General features: G+C 40.9%; 2 protein-coding genes across 7 annotated transcripts in view; one reads left to right on the top strand and one right to left on the bottom strand.

The window, feature by feature from the left end:
* Nucleotides 1–2146, bottom strand: part of HPS5 (HPS5 biogenesis of lysosomal organelles complex 2 subunit 2) — a 47426-nt gene extending 45280 nt beyond the window's left edge. For 2 of the 6 annotated variants that reach the window (XM_030560521.1, XM_030560516.1), the window contains exon 1: nucleotides 1767–1838. The gene's annotated coding sequence lies outside the window, so the exon portion shown is untranslated. Of the gene's footprint in view, nucleotides 1–993; nucleotides 1696–1766; nucleotides 1846–1996 lie in introns of those variants that run through there. The other 4 variants (XM_030560519.1, XM_030560520.1, XM_030560517.1 and 1 more) reach the window with 4 other exon arrangements.
* A 180-nt stretch (nucleotides 2147–2326) lies between these two features.
* The window catches only part of GTF2H1 (general transcription factor IIH subunit 1), a 41480-nt gene continuing 21448 nt past the window's right edge, over nucleotides 2327–22358 (top strand). The window contains exons 1-8 of the mRNA XM_030560522.1: nucleotides 2327–2488; nucleotides 7301–7469; nucleotides 9514–9706; nucleotides 14517–14679; nucleotides 15414–15507; nucleotides 18237–18386; nucleotides 19830–19909; nucleotides 21498–21628. Of these exons, the coding sequence (XP_030416382.1) occupies nucleotides 7316–7469; nucleotides 9514–9706; nucleotides 14517–14679; nucleotides 15414–15507; nucleotides 18237–18386; nucleotides 19830–19909; nucleotides 21498–21628 (965 nt within the window). The 5' untranslated portion in view covers nucleotides 2327–2488; nucleotides 7301–7315. The remainder of the gene's footprint in view (nucleotides 2489–7300; nucleotides 7470–9513; nucleotides 9707–14516; nucleotides 14680–15413; nucleotides 15508–18236; nucleotides 18387–19829; nucleotides 19910–21497; nucleotides 21629–22358) is intronic.

Here is a 22358-nt window from a genome sequence, read left to right on the forward strand (position 1 = left end):
ACTTCTTAACGCAGACAAAGACTTAAGACTGCTCATAAAGATACAAAGGGTGGGTGTCTAACAGGCCATAGACTTGATCTTGCAACTGGATCCATACAAGCATAAGGATCCTCCTACATGGATCCAACTGCAAGGGTAGGTCCCAATTTGTTTTGTCTATGAACTTACGTTGAAATTAATTTAAGAAATGTTAGTCTGTTTGATAAGCTACAATTTGGTTATTCCTAAAAGTAAACATCTGATGGGTTTACAGTCTCCTGTGCAATCTAGGCCCTGCCCAAAGACTAAAACTGCATTGATTCAGCTAAAAATCAATTTTCAAGATCAATCTGGTTAAACCAGTGTAAATTGCTGCATTGGCACACTTAAAATTGATATTACATATAAAATGTTGTTAAAATATGAACGTTACAATATTAAGACTCAAAGGTTAACAAATACCAAAATTAAAGTAGTCTATTCAATCTTAACTCAGCCTCCTTGTGCATGTGCACTATGATACACCCTAACTACATATAACAGTTTCAACAGGACCCATCATTCATGCATTGAATGGGATAGCTATTCAATATTTTTAACTTAATCCATCCGTTTGGGGTTCCATGCATTATTTCCTGCACACCACCATCCAAACATGCTACATGTCATTAGTCATTGGGAGGGCGGGCATTTTTAGAGCCACAGCACAGACTTCTACCACTTAACTGGCAGTAGCAGCAGACTGTTATTTGCTGAGGACCAGCCACTAGAAGGATAAGACACATACTTTGACAGTGAGTTGCAAAGATATTTGCTGACAGCAAAGAAACACTGGGCCTCCTGAAATTCTTGGGTCTGTTCCAAGATATGGAGGGGAGCATCTCTAGTGGTTACAGACTATGACATCTGTTGCTGTTCACACATTTTAGGGGAGATTTTGCCTAATAAACAAAATAACTCTAATCCCACTCTAGTACATACAGCAGCAGATTGAACAAATCACACCATCCACACCTGGAAAAGGATAATTTTTCTCCCATCTGCCATAAGCTTTTGACAACTGTTGGAAGGGGCTTTGCCATTCCTCCCCTCCTTCAGGCTCTTCTGAGGAAGGGCTGGGGAGCTCCCCAACTTTTTTTGTAGCTCCTCCAAGGATACCTCCAGTACTCATGTTTACCACCCACCGTTTCCTTAAACTGTAATTGAAACTGACATTCATGTTCCTTCATTGCTGCCACAGGAACCTAAATACAAGAGTCAGCCCATGGCTTTCTCAAGGAGCAACAGGGCCACTAGCGCTGTCTGTCTGCAGACTCAGGTCAATTCAGGTCAACTGAGGTCACCTTCTTCCCCGCGCGTATGTTTCACCCATTTGTACGTTCACTTTTAAGCTCAGATTGCAAGCACTTTGGGCAACAGGGCCGAGAGCTGCTTGGGGAGATTCTCCCTGCTGCCACTCATACTAGCAACAACAACGCGGAGCCGCCAGGACGGGAAACCGAGAAGCAATTTCCAAGTTCAGGCTCCCAGTCTGCAGAGGGTGGCTCTCGCCCGCTGGGGTTTGCTGGCGTGGGAGCGTCAGCTGTGGCACCCAGGGGCTGCAGGGCAACACGGCAGTCCCTGCGAGAGCCAACACTGCCCAGGCAGGGGAGCTGGGCGTCAGTCAAACCTGGGGACAGAATGGCAGGAAACGGCTGGGACCCGCCCACTGCACCCTGCTCGGTCCTCAGCGCTGCTACTGCTGCCCCCCACCCGCCTCCTGCCCATCTCCCCGCGCTGACACTCACCCACCGAACTCCAAACTCGCCAGCTCCGTCAGCCGCTTCTCCAGCCCCGCCCCCCCCGCACGTGATCCTTCCCCAGACCACCTGACACACGTTACCTCGCGCGAGCCCGCAAAAAAGTGCGTCACACGCACACAGCTAACCCAGGTCACGTGACGGCTACGCTCTTTTCACCCCTCCCCCCTCGGCCGGTTGCCTAGGGACGTCCCCGCCCCCCCTCAGCGCCGCGGTACCCCGGAGCGGAACAGACGGGACCTAACAGGCGGAACGAAAGGGAAGGAGCCGGACTCCTCGGTCTTCGCGGCCGGGTGACGGAGATGGGAAGGGCCGGACGGTGGCGGCCGCGTTGTTGGTATCCTGTCATCACCCCCCTCCCGCGCACTGTCATGGCGACGGAAGGGGGGGAGAGAGGGAGAAGCCATCACGTGATCTTGGCGCGTTATGGTGGCGGGAAGAACCTGTCATGTGACCGGGAGATGTCATGGCGACAACAGTCTCCCCCGTCACGTGACCCGGTCTCCCTCGGCGCGTCGCGGGACTTTAGCTACTTCCGGTCACGTGCCCTTGCTGCCCAGCTCACTGGCCGCCCCATGGACCAGGAGGCGGCGAGACCCCCCTAGTAGCGGCACCGGCAACGGCTGGACTTAGTGCCCAGCGCCACCCGCCCGTCATCCCGCCGCGCCCGTACCCGGCGGCGGCCTGGGGCCTGAGCAGCTGCCTGCACGGTAGGAATCTGGACGATGTCCAGGGGCTCGGCGGAGTTTCGGGGGGACGGACAGCGGGGGGCGGCGGCTGCTCCCCTGGCGGGGCCCATGGGGGAGGGGGTGTGCTGGGCCGGAGGCCCTGTGCGGGCTCCTGGCGGGGAGCGAGGCACCCAGCCCTGCGAGCCGGCTTTGACAGCCCAAGAGCACAACGCGTTCCGATCGCCCCTGGCCCCCGCTGCTCCGGGCTCCCCAGCCATCGCCGGGCGAGGGCAGCTCGGCTTGTCCTGTCCTGGTCGCTGAGCGGAATGCGGACAGGGAAAGAGGCGGATTTATTAATACACACAGTGTGCTCCGGCGTGGGGGAGGGGGTGCAGCCGGGTTGAAGGAATGACAGGGCAGACTGGGTGGGAGGGGACCGAGGGGCTTGTAGGTTACATGTTCCTCCCTCTGAGGTGGGACTGATCCAGCAGTGCATAACATGAGGGAATGTTGCCCTGCTGACAGTGCCCTTCCAAATGAGGTAAAACCAAGGTCCTGCTCGTGTGTTTGTTAAAGATAAAAAATGCCATTGTGTAATGATCAGGATTTGATGCCTGATGGTCTGGTTGGAACCCAGCTCAGATAGTCATGTGCTTCGCTACAATATAAACCTTGATCATGCAAGCTGCTTTAGGTAGGTGGACTTCTGAACCTCTGCAGAGCCCCCTGTGGGTATGAAAATCTGCTTGTGTGGAGGAGCAGCTTGTAGGATCAGGTTTAAGTCACAGGTCTGCAAATATTTGTGAGGCTTATCTTCCTCCTCTCTCTCTCTCTCCCTACCCCATTTTTTTCCTTAAAAGAATCAGCATCCCCTTTTAGACCTTGTTGCCCTGTGTTTTGACTGACATGGGTCTGCTCACATCTCAGTGTGCTGTGCTGCTACTAGCACAGTGGAGTCTGTTCACCACTCAATACGCTATGCGGCCAGTGCTGATAAAAGCACTATTGTGCAGGAGCATAGATGGCATCAACAGATTGGGTGATCTTTTTCTGCTTGGTGTATACATGAGACACTGAAACTTGGGAAAGGGAGGGATAAGATGAAGTTCTGAAACAAAAGGTTAAGGAAGGGGAGAGATGGAAATGTCATCAGTAGTTGTCCATCCTTCAGCATTGCTATCTTTCCATAAAATCCAAGATAGTGAGAATTACCAAAGAAGGCAGGAAACTACAGTATTCCTTTCACTTGTGACATTGAAACTAGCTGAAATGAAACTTCAAGATTCAGAGGTTTGATATTGGAAAACTTAGCTGGAGATTACAGCCCATAGGCCTCTATCTACGAAGTAATTTAAAGGCAAAGAAATAATAGTACCACTCTCTTTTTTCCAAAATCTAAAAGAAAATTCCACAGATTTAAGAAGAGGTGACATCTGCCATGCATTCACATCTTAGTTTTCTCTCTCAATTAAGCAAGTAATATGTTGTTTCTTCTAGTCTTACTGCAACTAAAATACTACATTAGACTTCAGATGCTTCTAACCATGCTGGGGTCCAGACTTCTTGTGTATACAGGCCCAAAACATAAGTTCTGGAGTTCTTCAGCTTGTTATCTTGCTTGTCTAATCAGAACAACTTGTAGCTCTCTACCCTTCCTTACAGTAAAATGACAGATGAGCACTCTTTCTTTCTACCTGTCACAGAAGCCTAGGACCATTTCAAAACCCATTTTTGTCTCAGACAGATCAGGACTATTAGCAAGGATACTAGTGGCATCTCTTATCTGTCCAAACCCCCCTTGTCAAAGCGATCCATGGGTGAGAGGAATGAGTCAGATCCCCTGGTGCCGCTATGTTACTTGACTACTCTAGAAGGAGCAGAGAACAGGAATGGTAGGGGAGAGCTAATTAAAGAGAAACAAAGACACCAGGCAGGTGGCTTAGAAGTAGCTACTAGCTAGTCTCTGCTACCTGATTTCATCCACTAAGTAGGGAAATGGAAGTGGGTATGTTGAAGATCCTTTTCCTCACTACTGCTGTCCAATCTTTGCTGGGCTCTTCACATCCTGCATTTACACCTCCTGCCCCAGTTTCAAGGGGAATATTCAGAAATGGGCTGGGAAATAAACAACGCTTGTAGCTCAGTCTTCCTTTGTTTTTGTTTTTTTAACCCACCACTTATGCTACAGGATGAGTGGTGTCAGTAGTCATGTACTGCTGAAAGTTTCAGTCCCAGGAGAAGTTTTGTGCCTCCTCCACGGAGTTCTACCCACAAGTTGGAATCACTGATTTAGCTATATGCGCTTTGGAAAATTTACCTATTTCGTTATTTCAGAGGCCCTGTTGCAGAACGCAAATGTTCAACAACATAATCTCATTTCATAGATAAATTACTGTCAGCGATAGCAAAAACCTGTATCTAACAAGTTGTATTTTCATATTGTTTAGTACATGGCATGTAAAATCCATTTACTTGAGTGGGGGTCCCTAAGCCATCAATTTCTGCAGAATTTAAGCTTTTAAATAAAACTGAATTTCTAGCCTTCATGGTTGCAAAGGTAATCTTTCAAATTTGAAACAAGTGTAAACTGACAAAGAGCCATCTTCCTGAGTTTCAACTAGACAACTCTAATGCCTTTGCTGCTAATTTATAGTTTTTCTAAGAAGCAGCAGATTAAAATTAACAAAACTTATCAGCTTGACAACTGTAGTTCAGACTCCTGGGAACAGTAGTGACACTGTCATGAATCATGTCACTTTTCACAGTACTGCTGCAGACATTTAATAGAAAGTGCACCCCCAAAAATGGAGGTTGAAGTATTGGGGAACTTTTCCTCCCTCACAGCAGCTACAAAGCGTTAAATGATGGAGAAGACAAAGTGTCTTCTTCATTCAATTCAATAAACACTTATCTAGAGAAAATACAAAAGAGAGCCCTCCCACCAGCAATTAGAGGAGAAGCTGTTGGATTTCTATTTTAGTATTGCCTCAGAACCGAACTGGTGGAGCCATTTTGTCTTGTTAGATAGTAGGTGTACAGTATTTTTTTTAAACCCTGATTAGTGAAGTATTTTGATTCTTAATGCACTGTTTAAAGAGGACTCTGGGTCCCCCCCCCCCCGATCTTGGATAATGTTTGCTACTTTTGAGTAGTTTGCAGACAGTTATGTCTTTAAAGTGCAGTTATAACAGAGGCATAAAAGCAAAAGTAGCAGCAATGACCAAAAAAGAAAAAAAGAACAGAAAAACACTAAAGTAGTGCATTCAGTTTCCAAGACAATGGAACAAGCCACTTGTGGGATATTATGCATTCAGAAGCTGCATACTGCAAAGTACTGTGTCAGAAACATTAAGTCTTTGTTAGAAAAACCAGTAACGGCTGATATTTTACCAAGTATTCTAGTGATTACCACAGTTTTGTCACAAACAGGCAGAAATCATATACGTGCCCAATACGGCAACATTAAAGTCAACATCAAACCTGTTGATTTGGTTCTGGATCAAAACCTAAGTGCAAATACATCTTACTACTAAACATCTTCTCTCATAAATATGATACTTAACACTTGTCTGATTGCTCAGCTTGTAAGATTTTCACTGAGCAGAGTGCTGTCATGACTAATTATCCATATAGATGTTCAAGTTTAAAACAATCAGATTTTTATTTTCAAAGTTGTACAGTATTTAAAATCCAGGTAAAAAACATATCCATAAGTAAGTATAAATGGATATGTATATTGATTTCTGATCCCTATTCTTAATACATGGTAAAATATGGTACAGATGTTCTTTTAAAGTATCGTAGATCTTGGCATTTAAAAAAACATGTAAATGTGCATATTCTAAGCATTAAAAGAATTTCTAAAACTACTTAATACACTGGTAGCAAAGTGAGGAAGGGGCAGTAAAGTACATTGCAAATAAAATGCAGGAGTAGGATGGGAATAAAATGTTTAAAGGATATAGTACAGAAGGAAACTTCATGTCATTCTGATAGGAATGAAATTTGTAGAGATGGAATATAGTAAAGTTTGTATGTTGCTATTTATCTGTACTCTTGAGAAATTTAAGATTGGAAAAACTATAAAGGAAAAAAGACATTGGCACTCCCATTATCCTTCTTCCCAATTACAGAAGGGCTTACTGATGTCAGTGACAACACTCTCATTCTTTCTGTGGATGCAAGATTAGATCCTGAGTATTTTTGGAACAAAATAAATAGGCCAGTTAAAATTATGATTGTGTCTGAAGTCTCATTCAAGTCTTGCATGGTAATCAGTGGATCGTGCTGAAGGAAGGGGAAAGTAACTAGTTCATCTTTTTATTTGGGATGTACAGTTGCAAGAACCTGTAAGTCTACAATACTTTCGTTCCTCTCCCCTTCCAAGTAGTTTTAACATACAAAGTTCCTATCACAAAAGGAAAGCACTATGAAATGCCACCAGAGATGCTCTCTGAGGTATAAGCGCTCTTCACAACTTGACAAACGGGTAAAGAAACATAAAAGAGAAATAGAAAATATAGGAATGAAATGATATGTAGGTGTAGCTGGAGCACAAGGCGGATTGGAACAGACATCTAAGTATAATGTGGCTGTGGATTGTGATATTTGTATGTGATTATTTTATTTAATCTGAAAAAGTTTGACTGCATGTATAAAGTGGAGTTCAGAGTGTGTGTCTGATAAGGCTTGGACAATGACTATATGCTGCTGTTAGTTTACAGAATAAGTATTTAAGTGCAAATGCAAGTTTTGATGCATTGAAACAAGTTGGAATACTGGAAAAAATCTGTCAATGGAAATACTGTACTAATTGCTGTTGAATTAACTAACTGTACCATGTGCTTTTAATAGCACCTTATAGCCATCATGGCAACATCATCTGAGGAAGTGTTACTGATAGTAAAGAAGGTACGTCAAAAGAAACAGGATGGGGCTCTCTACCTTATGGCTGAAAGGATAGCATGGGCACCTGAAGGCAAAGATCGATTCACAGTCAGCCATATGTATGCAGATATAAAATGTAAGTGAAAGCTCTTTCTATTTCTCTTGTATGCAATTTTTTAGTAAATATTTAAATAAGATTCAAATATTTTTTACATGCATTTGGCCAATTTGGGCATTTCATTAGATGATTCTTTCTGACAAACATGAGTGGATACAGAAGTAAATTGCAGGCATGAAAGATTCTGCAATTCAAAAGTTTTTCAGGTGTTTTTAATATAGATCCCAAATTTCTTAAATATTTCTTTCTTTTTCCCAATTTGCTAGCAATCTTTGCAATAGCTTGGAAGCAGAAATATGTACTGTAGTCTAATGGAAAATCACCTAGGCCGTATCTTTTTTGGGAGGATACAGGATTTATGGGGTCTAAGAGGGAACTACCTAACCCAGGGGTAGGCAACCTATGGCACACGTGCCAAAGGCAGCATGCGAGCTGATTTTCAGTGGCACTCACAATGCCTGGGTCCTGGCCACCAGTCCAGGGGTCTCTGCGTTTTACTTTAATTTTAAATGAAGCTTCTTAAACATTTTTAAAACCTTGTACTTTATATACAACAATAATTCAGTTATATATTATAGACTTATAGAAAAAAACCTTCTAAAAACATTTAAATGTATTACTGGCATGCGAAACCTTAAATTAGAGTGAATAAATGAAGACTTGGCACACCATTTCTGAAAGGTTGCCAACCCCTGACCTAATCTATTTTCGGCTAATTAGGATGTGCATCCAGCTCAGTGACAGTTTATTCTATAAAAACCCAGCTCACTGTTAGGTATAAATTGATTAATGTTTAGTAGAGTTATGTAGTGTGATGGTTTATTATACTAGCCTTTCATTTGTGGAAATCTAGATTAAAATCTGATATACAGTGGGGTCACTGCTGAAAATAAGTTCATTCATATCATCCGTGTCCTCCAAAATTACTTGACAGTTTGGCTCGACTAGTAATATTGTTCAGTAAACACCCACAACTGAAATAGTAGTGTAGTGTAAGTGAAAACTGAGTTTCCATAGTGCCTGCTTGTGCTGTGCCTGCATCAGAGTAGTGCTTTCTGTCCATACTCAATACTAAAAACACAAACTCTTGCAAATTGCATATATCTTTTTCTGTCTGTAGCCCTAGAACATATGCTATCTAAATTCATATATGATTGTTACAACATTTTTAAAAGTTGTGTGTGGCTGTTAATCAATGCTGAGTCAAAACTCTAAAATTCAGTGCTCTCTAACAGATATCTGATTAATAACCATTTAGAAAGTCTGTTCACCTATTTTATAACTAGAAGTAGTGTGAAGATATTATCCTCTCCAGCTATTGAGCCTATCATAGTATTTACATATTGTAGTTTAGAAGACTGGAGGGGAGGTATCAGTTCTTGCAGACATTGAGTAAATAGAGTAACATTCTCTCAAATTCCAGTCTTTACATCTGTAAGCATAGCGACAATCATAGGAAGCTGAAAGATGCTCCCTTTATTGTTTGTGGGATCAGATCTTGAGGTGTGGTAGGGCAGCTTATGCTGGCTTTAGGGAAGCAGTGCAATAGGACAATGCCTCCATGTAGAAGCAGGTAGATGGGCAGTGTAGATCTCCCGTAGTTGATCCTATATCTACTTTTTCTCAGTGGCTATGGGAAAAGAGGAAGGGCTCAGGCATCCTTATGCCTTAGTGATCTCCATCTGCTCTAAGCATTGCCTTGGGGCCATTGCTAGGCCCTGCAATTTGGAGGGACCTGAGGGCTGCTCTGAGTTTTGATAGAAAACTGGCAAAGGTGGAACATAAAGGTGGCCAAGGAGTACTCTGCTGCAGCTCAGGATCTGGGCCTCTCAGAATGTCTTTGGTTGCAGTGGGGAAAGTGAGATGCAGCTTTTAAAGCTAACCTGTAAAGGCAGCTGCGTGATTCACTTCCAGGGCTAGAAGAAATGCGCTATAATGCCACCAGTGTGGGATATCAGGATTTAATTGGATGATGCAGACAACAGCATATAAATGCTTTGGGGAGAAAGTTTGTTATGTAAATGTATTTCTATCACTAATTGCTGTTCTTTATATTTTCTAGGCCAGAAAATCAGTCCTGAAGGAAAGGCTAAAATTCAGCTACAGCTGGTACTGCATGCAGGGGACACAACCAACTTCCACTTCTCTAATGAAAGCACAGCAGTGAAGGACCGAGATGCAGTGAAGGACCTTCTTCAGCAACTGTTACCCAAATTCAAGAGGAAAGCAAATAAAGAACTTGAGGAAAAGAACAGGTAAAGTGGCAGGGGAGAAGAAGATCTTCAAAAAGGAATCTGTCAATTTCCCCTCTCTAATTACAACATAAATGTTTCTTGTGACTTGTGAACAGTTCTTGAGCTGTATTGCTGTAGCACAAGAGTGCTTGTTTTGTTCTACTTCAGTAAATATCTGGTGGCTTTAGATTCTGGTGAAATTCCTCTGAGCATTTTTTCATGTTAAAGGACTTACGTAAGCAAGCCATTTATTTTGTTAAAAGCTTTGTGACTAGCCTGTTTCCTCATAAGGATCAATGGATTTCAGAGAGAGAGACTAGAAATTACTTCCTTGCACAGACAAGCAGAGCAAGACAAATGATGCATTGGAATCTATTCATTTCCTCCCCAACCCTGGACTACAAATACTTTTTCTATCAAATAGTTTCCTTCCTAAATTGAACATGGCTATACCATTTTTCTAAATAGACTTGTGTTCAGCAGGGCGGCAAATAAGGCTTGAGTACACAGTTCATTAAATATTACAGTATTTTTAAAGAGTAAGAACAGTTGTATAATTTTAAAGTATTGGAAAACACTCTCCAGTTTTGTGTTTAAAAAAAACTATTTGAATTTTTCCTCATGATATTCATTTAGAAAGGACACGATGGAGGGTTTATAGGCTAGAATTTGCCATTTCATTAGTAATTAGGCTTTTTTTTTTAAAAACTACTCATTTCTAAATAACCTTCTCAAACTCTGATTTCTGTCTACTTCTGTAGTATTTCTAGAGTGGAATTTCTGATAGGTAATGTGAGAATATGAGTAGGAAATTCTTCTTTAACTGTCTTGATATAACATGTGAAGTGCAATAAATACACTGCCTACAAAAAAACGAAACATAGGCTATTTGAGTTCTTGTCTATATCTATCTATCTGCTTACTGAGCGTGTGCTTGGACTGGAGTCTTTTTTGGCCAGCATTGTTTTTTGGGGCTGCACTTGCACATTGAGTGTCCTTGTACCAAGGACATGAAGAGCAGAGTGGGTCTCCCTGCCGCTTAGTTCCTTCTCACCATCCATAACTGCAAAATGGAGCTCCTCAGTGTCCAGGTCTCAATGCTACCTTTTTCATAGTCTCTCTCTAGATATAATTAGTCCTAGGATAGTTACTTGATTAGTTTTGGAAATTTTTACCTGCCTTATTTTGATTCCTTCCCTCCCCCCGAACCTCTGATCAGGATGCTCTTGTCAGTACTGAGGATTAAATTACATGGCTTCAGGTATTGTCCCTTTTGCCAGGCAGCAATTCCAGCTAACAGTGGGCATCCCAGATTCTTTATTGTGTTGGAAAGGCTCATATCTCTGACAAACACTCACTGTGCGAATCTGTCCTTGGGTGAAAGTTGCTGTCAGAGCTCCTCCTCATGTCAATACACATCACTGCAGGGTTTCTTCCAGTCCTGCACTTCCTTTTGTTGGCTGCTCTGTTCTGCAGTGGTCGTCGTTGTCTTCAAGCAACCTGGCGCTACGGCCTGATCACACTTAAAGTTCAGTCTCTCCCTTGGATCGTAAAGGTCCAACCAGAAGGTCAGACTAACAATTCTTCTGTCCCTTTTGGGTTACTCTTCAGCCCACTTTCTAGATTCTGTTCTCAGCCCCATCTGGGCCACCTTTAAATTAGAGCTGTCAAGCAATTAAACAAATTAATTGAAATTAATCAGTTTTAATCGCACTGTTTAAATAAATGGTATTCTATTTAATATGTTAGGATGTTTTGTTCATTTTCAAATATTGATTTAAATTACAACACAAAGTGTACAGTGCTCACTTTATTTTTGATTACAAATATTTGCACTGCAAGAAAGATAAACAAAAGAAATAGTATTGCAATTCACCTCATACAAGTGCTGTAGAGACTGGTGCAGGGAGGCTGAGCTCACCAGGCCTTGGTTCTCTATGGGGTACCCCCAGAGTGAGAGGCAAGTCGGGGGCAATGGAGCACAGAGGGGGTAGTCCCCAGAGCAAGGAGCCAGCCAAGGACAATAGGGTGTCGAGGGAGGTTGGTCCCCAGAGCGAGGGTCTGGCTGGGGGCAGTGGGGCACAGCGGGGTCAGGATCCCTTCCTCTCTACCGGAGCTGGGATGGGAGCCACTTCCTCTTCTCGCCTCTTCCTGTCCTCCGGAGACAGATTGGGTTACTGCACCTGGCCGGGCACTGTAGGGTCCCTCTACAGCCGATGCCTCCTTCCCCTCCCAGAGGTATGCAATTAATACTGTTAAAAATATTAACATGTTAATTTTTGTTTTCAGTTAGTCACAGTCATTAACTGTCATTAATTGACAGCCCTACTTGAAATCCTTCCCTGTGGCTGTAATACAGTACTGATTTTTAGGCTGCTTTTCCTGGAGCCATTTTCATAGTAGGGTTCCTCCGCAGTGTGTCTCATTCCAAGGACCTCCCTGCTTCTTGCAGACTCATAGCTCAAGGCCTCCCATAGGAGCTTAACTTGCTCCCTGTGGGTCCTTATCCCTCCAAGAGTTTCTTGCTGTCTGTGGCCTCTGGCACAGCTTCCTCTCCAACTGTTCTCTCTCAAGCCTTTTTATGAGGCCCAGATATTCAGCTTACTATCACCTGATCCCATTAGTCCAGCCAACCCCCTCAAGTAAAGTTAATTATGCCCAAAGGACTTTAAAGATTTGAGAGGTGCATCTTACATTTTTTTTTGTTGGAGGCTGGTTGCATTGAGTCGTCTAATTCAGGCAGGGCAGACCCCCCCTGGACAAAATAGGGAAGACCTCATACTTATGCCAAACAGAGATCATCATCTGGTACCTTATTTCACCAGAGAGCCTCAAAAGCTTCAAAGAACAAGGCAGCATTTTCAAAGAAGGAGCTCTTCTGCCTTGGCTATGACTTCATCCCATTCTCCATCCATATCTAAACTATTATTTCAATGGGTTGGTTGAGAGTCGCTCTGATCAGTCTACTGGATCAATATTTTTCCTTCTTGTGCCACACTAATTTACGCTGCTAAATAGAAAAGATCCAGGATTTGCTGTGAACAATGTGAATTACAGCCTATTGACTACAAGCTCCCTCCTGGTTTGAATTGCTCGCTTGGTCTAAAGAGTTTGTGACTGTTGATTAGCTCTGTTAGAGTGCACCTCATAGCCTCTTTTGCTTATTACACCTTCCCCACCCCCCACTGAAAACTACAGTTTTTTCCCACCTCCTTGTGGTGAAATTCCTTAAAGGCCTTTTATATGTTTTTCCATCAGTAAGGAAACCTCTCGATCCATAGGACCTTAATGGGGTTGTGGCATACTTAATGCTCTTCCCCTCCTCCCATTTGAACCCTTAGCCCCTTGCTTGACTTAGCTATGAAAACATCCTTTTTACTAGCAGTTACATCAGCTAATTAGAGTAGGGGCAATGCAGGCTCTTAAGACAGGACCTCCCTATACATATTTCTTAGAGATAAGGTATTACTTACACTCCATCCCATGTTCTTGCCCAAATGATTCGCTTACCAATATTTTTCCCTAAGTCGCATAATAATCAGGGGGAGGTTAGGCTGCACACCTTAAATTATTTACAGAAATCTATCCATTTATTTGCAAAAGACTAAATCCTTCAGGACCTCTCTGAATCAATTTACAGCATTTGCTGAGAGAATGAAAAGTTGAGCAGCATCAGCCCAGAGACTATCCATGTGTGTTTCAGTCTATATTAAGATTTGTTACAAATTAGCTAGTTTAGATACCCAACAGCTTCCTGGCAAAGCATGCCAATTTCAGACACCTGAAAAGGAGTTATTTGTGGTTCAATCCATACTTTAGCAAACTTGTTCCTGGTAGAAGCATTGAGGTCTGATGCTATGCTGCAATCTTTACATAAACACCAGGCACCTACCTACTTACATCAGGTCATTGCTTGAGAGTCACCAAGAATGGAATATATATCTACAACCACTTAAGGAAAAAACAAAAGTTCTTGGAAATGTGTTTTCCATGTATATTCCGTGACCCATCCTTCTTCCCTGCTATTATGGAGTCCTAGAAAATCTGGATTCTGTGATGGTGAAGGAAATAGTGGCAGTTGGGCATGCTCTGCCCTTTTATCCTTGGAACAGGAGCATCAGGACACTCAGGGTGCATGTGCAGCCCCATTGGACAGTGCTGGCCAAAAGACTAAGACTCCGATCTCAACCACGTGGGCACCAGGAGTGACTATAGATTGACAATAGCTTTCAAACTCCAGTTACTATAAGACAAGTAACTTATTTTTCTTTTTGTGGCCACCATCTTGTATTAACTTCTTTCTAGGGATCACCATTTTTCCCCATTAAAACTATCCCCCGTCCAGCAGCTTTGCTTCTGTTTAGGGCTTGTCTACACAAGGACATTCACAAAAGTTAAGATGAATCAACTAAAGGTATGAAATTAAAGTGCATGAATTAAAGCACATTAAACCTGAGTGGACGACTCTTAAGTGAGGATTAAGCTACAGCAAACTACGGCCATTTTACTTCTGAATGAGTGACCACACAGGGGTTTAATGCCTTTTAAACTAATGCTTGTGAACTTCACACCTTCAGTTGATTTTTCTTCACTTCCCTGAGTGTCCCCATGCAAACAAATCCTTAGTCTCTTCCCTTTTGGCCAATATGAATAGCAGTACTGGCCTCAATATCTCACTTGTACAACTAATTATAACTTATTTGAGAATGCTGTGTGATTCTTACCTCACTATGATCTGTTCCCTTCAGGAACCCATATAACTTATTGACACAGAAATCCTGCTGAATTAGTGTGGAATGTTTCAATTTTATTCAATACATTCTTTTACTAGAATGCTGCAAGAAGATCCTGTTTTGTTTCAGCTTTATAAAGACCTCGTTGTGAGCCAAGTAATTAGTGCCGAAGAATTCTGGGCCAACCGTTTAAGCTTGAACTCTGTGGATAATTCTGTGGCACCTAGTAAGCAGGATGTGGGCATCTCTGCAGCTTTTCTGGTATGTTTGACCTACAGAATGGATGGATTTTAAAACAAAAACATTTATTTCTTAGCTAGACTTTCTCTGTAAAATGTGGATGAATTAAAATTGAAATTCCCCACTTCTAAACAGGAGTATTAATTATCTTTCCATAGTCTCAGAAGCTAAGCCAGTCTCCTTGTCATTGCAGGATTTTTCTCTGCATATACCTTCAAGTGTTCTGTCTGGTCTATTTATAAAAGTCATAAGAAAAGAGGTTTCCTCTATTTCCTGTTACACTTCCATATTCTGCTATACCTCTGTCTGAAAGATTTTCCCCTTCAATTTCATTCTCTTACTCCTTGTATGATACTTCCTCTGCCCTTTTTCTTTATCTTCAGGTATTTGTATGCTATCATTCACCCTCCCCTTGAGAAAAGATTAGCCAAGAAATGTGGGTATTCAGTCCTTTTAATATTTATTGATAAATCATTCTTCCCACCTGAAAAGACAATTTTGCAGTGAAAGACATTTGCTGTGAGCAAATAAATTAGTGTCCTTACGGGACAATCAAAGCTGCTCTTCATTTTGTACTGTGGCTTAAAAAACAAACAAACAATCCACTCTGCTACTTCTGTTTTTGTTTATATAGATTAATTCTCTCTTACAGCTATCGTACATGTGGGTTCACATATTTTTGTTTTAACAAGGTCTTAACTCAATACATACTGTTTTACCCAGTTTATGACAATATTATTATGTTGTTTCCGTAGGCTGATGTTCGGCCTCAAACTGATGGCTGCAATGGTCTGAGGTATAACTTAACTTCAGATATTATTGAATCCATATTCAGGACGTATCCTGCAGGTAGGCAGAAAAATCAATACATATGTGATACAAAGCACTCTAAATTGATTTTATTATGTATTATCATTGGAAGACTAGAGGGTTAGTCCTACACTTGTTTCTCTGGGTAAAACGTGCAGTGCTTCTGCACATTCCTTCATACTCTCTTCTGCACTGCTTGTATGGTCTTACTTCAGTGTTTTTTTGGGTAGGTTCTGGAAATATTTTAAGTAGGGCTGTTGATTAATCGACGTTAACTCATGCAATTAACTCAAATTAATCGCGATTAAAAATAATTACAGTTTATTGCAGTTTTAATCACACTGTTAAATAATAGAAAACCAATTGAAATTTATTAAATATTTTTGGATGTTTTTCTACATTTTCAAATATATTGATTTTAATTACAACATCCAATACAAAGTAGACAGTGCTCACTTTGTTTTTATTACAAATATTGGCGCTGTAAAAATGGCAAACAAAAGATAGTATTTTTCAATTCACTTCATACAAGTACTGTAGTACAATCTCTTTATTGTGAAAGCAGAACTTACAAGGTGTAGATTTTTTTTGTTACATACCTGCACTCAAAAACAAAATGTAAAACTGTAGAGCGTACAAGTCCACTCAGTCCTATTTCTTGTTCAGCAAATTGCTAAAACAAACAAGTTTGTTTACATTTACAGGAGATAATGCTGCCTGCTTCTTATTTACAATGTCACCAGAAAGTGAGAACAGGCATTCACATGGCACTTTTGTAGCCAACATTGCAAGGTATTTATGTGCCAGATATGCTAAACGTTCATATGTGCCTTCATGCTTTGGCCACCATTCCGGAAGACATGCTTCCATGCTGACGATGCTCATTAAAAAAATAATGCATTAAATAAATTTGTGACTGAACTCCTTGGGGGAGAATTGTATGTCTCCTACTCTGTTTTACGTGCATTCCGCCATATATTTCCTGTTATTGCAATCTCTGATGATGACCCAGTACAAGCTGTTTGTTTGAAGAACACTTTCACTGCAGATATGACAAAACTCAAAGAAGGTACCAATGTGAGGTTTCTAAAGATAACCACAGCACTCAACGCAAGGTTTAAGAATCTGAAGTGCCATCCAAAATCCGAGACGGATGAGGTGTAGAGCATGCTTTCAGAAGTCTTAAAAGAGCAACACTTCAATGCAAAAATTACAGAACCCGAACCACCAAAAAAGAAAATCAACCTTCTGCTGGTAGCATCTGACTCAGATGATGATAATGAACATGCATTGGTCCATACTGCTTTGGATGGTTATCGAGCAGAACCCGTTATCAGCATGGATGCATGTCCTCTGGAATGGTGGTTGAAGCATGAAGAGACATATGAATCTTCAGTGCATCTGGCACATAAATATCTTGCAATGTCGGCTACAACAGTACCATGCGAACACCTGGTCTCACTTTCAGGTGATATTGTAAACAAGAAGTGAGCAGCATTATCTCCTACAAATGTAAACAAACTTGTTCTTCTGAGCAATTGGCTGAACAAGAGGTAGAACTGAGTGGACTTCGTTTTATTTTTGAATGCAGGGTTTTTTTTGTACACACACCACTACCCCAATATAATGTGGTCTTGGGGAGCCAAAAATCCCTACTGTGTTATATATGAAACGCCGTTATATCGGGGTAGTGGTGGCAGGGCTGCAGCAGTGATTTGGGGAGCCCCAGGCCCTTTAAACCACCGGTAGAGTCCCGCTGCGGCAGCCCCGGGGTAGCAGCGGCAGGGCTCCAGTGGTGACTTAAAGGGCCTGGGGCTCCCCACAGCAGCCGGAGCACTGGACCCTTTAAAGCTCTGCCGGAGCCCCGCTGCTATCATGCTATATGCGAACCCGTGTTATATCGTGTCGCGTTATAGCGGGGTAGAGGTGTAATTCTACATTTGTACGTTCAGTGTCCATGATAGAGATTGCATTACAGTACTTGTATTAGGTGAATTGAAAAATATTATTACTTTTGTTTTTTGCAGTGCAGATATTTGTAATAAAGATAAAGTGAGCAGTGTACACTTTGTATTCTGTGTTGTAATTGAAATCAATATATTTGAAAATATAGAAAATATCCAAAACTATTTAAACAGTATTGTATTGTTTAAGAGTGCGATTAATCATGCAATTAATCATGATTATTTTTTAATTGCTTGACAGCCCTAATTTTAAGGCTTGAGGCTGAAGAGAGACTCTTGAATTATTCAGTTTGCTTTGCCTTTAAGCTATGAGTAAATGTTCATTCCCAAGTGTCACTTTCCATTTGAAGGATTTATTTTAACTATTCTAAAATTTTCTGAGAGATTGTTGGTAAATTATCTGATTTACAAATGCTAGATTGGACCCTGATACTGACATTAGTTTGATCAGTCCTGGATGAAAAAGAACCAGTCCATCTTGGGAACAACACGGAAGGATTCCTCTTAAATTACTAGACTTCGGACATTTAATATTTTTCAGAGGTGCCCAGCTATACCATTTTCAAAGTTTATATGTTGTTGGTGTTTGTTTCCAATACATTATAAGCATTGTTGGGCATATCGGAACTTGTATTTGTTGCATAAATTGGCATCTTTTTAAAATCCAAACTCCTTATCTTTTTAGTAAGTTGTGTGGGTTTATGCCTATTCAGGATAAGCTCTGGTCATTTTCCAGTACATACTGACAGGTAAAACAGTGTCTTGAATAGAAAAATAGCTTATAAGCACTTTGGTTTTTTGCAGTAAAAGTGAAATATGCAGAAAATGTTCCACATAATATGACAGAAAAAGAATTCTGGACACGATTTTTTCAGTCTCACTACTTCCATCGAGATAGGCTGAATACAGGCTCAAAAGACCTCTTTGCTGAATGTGCCAAAATGGATGAAAAAGGTAAGCTTTTCTTTCTCTGCAACAGGTGATTGTGGTGTTAGGCACAATATAGTGAAACTTCAAAATTAATTAAAAAAAATAAAGCTAAGTTTTTGAAAGCCACATTAATCAGATAAAACCAACATTCTCATTTTTAAAAGTAATGTCTTTGTCCTGTTGTTTGATAAATGCTGCAAGATGTCAGGAGCCAAGATCTATGATGTAATCTTTAGACAGGGTCGATCAGGCTGAATGTTTATATATTTACAGTATCTGATTATGGAAGACGTTTCAGGTCCCATACTAAAATACTTAGAAACAAATTACTGCTTAAGATGCCAGCACTGGAAACTCCTTTTATGCACAACTCATGCAGCATAGATAATGTCAGTGAAAGCTTCCTCATAATGTACAGTCAAGGGGCCTTAACCGTACCTCTGACTGGGTGGACATAGTTTTTGTTCACATGACTATTTATTCTGTGGTGTCTCTGAGACTCGCAACAGATGTGGGTTTTGTGATAAATCAGTTCTCTAGAAAGTGGATAAAGATTGGTTTCTTTCACAAGCCACTTGAATATGTTCTTTTTATTGACCATCACAGTTCTGGGCCATATTTGAAACAAGGATCTAGAGGTGAAAGACTTCAAAGTTATATTCTGAAAATGTCATCTTCTCTTGATGCATGTGTATAATCCATGAATGACACACACACACGGAGAGAAGACTAGATCCTTTAATATACTAATAAATATTGAATGCTTTTCATTCTGATAGTGTCCTTCATCTGACAATCCCAAAGCAAACAAAAGCCATACATCATCATCAGACGGGTAAAGTGATCCATAGAAAGGTTAACCATGGATGAATTACTAGAAAATGTTTCAAACTGTGGCGGGGGAAGTATCTGGAACGAGTTAGAATAATTCCTGCAATAATTTTCAAAAATACAGAGTAAAAGACTGATTTTAATGATAGATGCCATAAAGGGCTGAAAGTTAGTGCACATAATAGCACTTGGACACATGCAAAACCTTCTGACACTACCCTTTTTCCCAACCATGCACCATATTCCAAGGATTTTAAAAAAATTATCGTACTTTGTAGAAATACCTGTGTTCTAAAATAGATACAGCCTTGGTTTTTTGATACCTGTAGTGTTAAATTCACTGGTTCCTGCAAACCCATATAATCCAAAATGCATCAGATATCTTACATGTTGGTTGTTTAAAGTTTAAACTACAAATTCAAGCTTAGCGACCACTAGTGCTGTTTTAGAAATAAATTTCCTGCATGTATATTGGTGTCTAATAGTAATTTAGTACTATATGTTTAAGAAAATTATGGAATCATAGCAAGGTACTGAAGTCCAGATAACTTTTGAGGGTTACGCTTTATCAACCCAGATATTCTTGTTTAGATACTACTTTACATGAAAACATTTATATTTTTTTTCTTCTCATAGGATTAAAAACAATGGTATCTCAAGGGGTGAAAAATCCACTGCTAGATTTAACTGCCTTGGAGGATAAATCGTTAGATGAGGCAAGTACAGAGACTTTAAAACAAAAAAAGTAAAAGTTCCTACATTTTAAAACTGGATCACCTTAAAAAAAGGACCACAAACAATACTAAAATACAACTTTCCACTGAATAACTTCTGGTGCCTAATGCTAATTTGTCACTGAATTTCTCTTCTTTGTGGTGATGTTCTGGGTCTGATTCTAATCACATCAGCTCTACACCAGTGTAACTGCACAGAGTTACTTCTGCTATACATTGGGGTAGGTAGATGGAGAATCAGCACTTGTATTCTCAGTCTGTGTGCTGTGCAGTTTTTCTTTATTCTATGGCGCTGCATTACGTCAGCTGGCTTCCTAAGCACACTGGTATAAAATCTGACTTTGCTTCTAGAAGCATTCAGGTACAGCTTTTTCATTTTAAAATAGACATCCCCTTATTTAATCCTTACCATTTAGGGGCTACCTGGCATTGGTAAACAGGAATCCTACACTACAGAAGATTGAGTTCAAAGCAGGGCTTTGAACCGGAACCTGGAGTGCAGAGCAGCTCCGGAGCAGTGGAGCTGCAGGTTTTTACCTGGAGCTGAAGCGGAGCTGGAGCACAGCTCCCAAGCCCTGGTTCAAAGTGAAGATAAATATAAGAGTTACCACATTTTTGGTCAAACGTATTTACTTAAAATAAAGTTAAAACTATAGACATTTCTTCATAGCAATTTTAAATATTAAATACCAAATAGTTTGCACCACATACAGCATAAGACATGTTTGATAGCTCCAAAGATACCATTGACTTAATGGGTAGAATTGAAGGAATTAGTAGCTAGAATCAAGAGTTCAAATTAGTACAACTTGATATTGTTTTACAGGGATATAAGCTGTATTCCCAAGAACTTAATAAAATTTAAAACAAGATGACAGATTTGGTGAATGACATTCCTAGTTATTTGTTTACTACTGAAAATGTAATAATCCTTGGCCTGCTGGATTTCTATAAACTTCTGTAAGAATTTGGTAATTGCAGGTAACAGCTTGAAAATAAAGAATTCACATTTATACATAGGTTTACATGTTCAAAGTGCAAAACAAACATTAATCCTCTCAACGTCCCTCTGAGGTTGGGAAGAACTATTCCCAGTATACAAATGGGGAAACTGAGGCAGAGGTGAAGAGGTCACACTGCACGTAAGCAGTAGAGCCAGGATTAGGACCCTGAGGACTCCCAGTACTATGTATAGGCCTCTAAACCACACTACAATGCTGTTCATTCAGTAAAGCCCAGAAAATGGGAAATGCAGAATCACTGCTACATGTCTGATCTAATGGAAAATAGGGAGTAGTCTCACTTTTTTAGACTTGCAGACTTGAAGGACAGAAGGGACCAACATGAACATCTAGTGTGACCTCCTGCACATTGTAGACCGCAGAATTTTACCTACCCCCTCCTGTAATAGACCCCTAACCTCTTGTTGAGTTACTGAGGACCTCAAATCGTGGCTTAAAGACTTCAAGTTACAGAGAATTCACCATTTACATTAGTTTAAACCTGCAAGTGACCCATGCTGCATTTAGTTTGGAATAACCTAATAAACTGTTAATTACTTTGCTTGCAGGGTTATGGTGTTTCCTCTGTGCCATCCACATCAAACTCCTCAAAGTCCTTAAAGGAGAGTAGCAATGCTGCCATTATAAAACGCTTTAATCATCACAGTGCCATGGTCCTTGCAGCTGGGCTCAGAAAACAGTAAGTTTCAGCACAGGAAAAAACTCTTAGAACTGATGAATAACTCAAACTGGAAAATTTAACCCATGTTATCTTGAAGCCTGTTGAATATTATGATCTAAACACAAATCTGATAGCGTGGATTCCATTTTTACTTTTAAAATTCCTTTCAATGTATAAGCCCATGCCAACCACCAAAATTAAAGACGTGTTATTTTTGCACAAGGTGGTGTAAAATAATGCAGGCTGGAAATACCTTCCTATATTCCTCTTCTGTACTGAATCTCAAACATGGAATTTTTTTTCATGTTTTATTTAAAAAAAAAAAAAAAAAGTACCTTGACTGTTTCACCTTAGAGAATATTTGACCACCTCATTCAAACTATAGCCCAAATTAAGGCCTAGAAGGCTATGAGTGTAGTGAAATTGGTCCAGTTTTGCCATGCAGAGGGATAAATTGGTTGGATGCAAGGACCTCACATGGAGTTCATACCACCTGCACATTGAGCATAGCTCTGTAGGGGCTTCCTATATTGCAGTGTTCAGGAGGAGGGGACAGAAGAGCCAGGGCAACTGGATCTACTAGTGCAGATTCACAAGCCAAACCTTAGAGATGCGAGGTGGCTCAGTTACAAGTCTGTTGCAGTAGTGGCTGCTGCGCAGCCCAGGAAGGATTCCTTCTCTACCTGAGTCCTGCAAAACTCACCCAACTATAGTCAACTTATCCAATCTGTTCTTTATGGGGGAACAT

The sequence above is a fragment of the Gopherus evgoodei genome, chromosome 4 (genome assembly GCF_007399415.2).
Source record: "Gopherus evgoodei ecotype Sinaloan lineage chromosome 4, rGopEvg1_v1.p, whole genome shotgun sequence".
In the NCBI taxonomy this organism is placed as follows: Eukaryota; Metazoa; Chordata; order Testudines; family Testudinidae; genus Gopherus; species Gopherus evgoodei.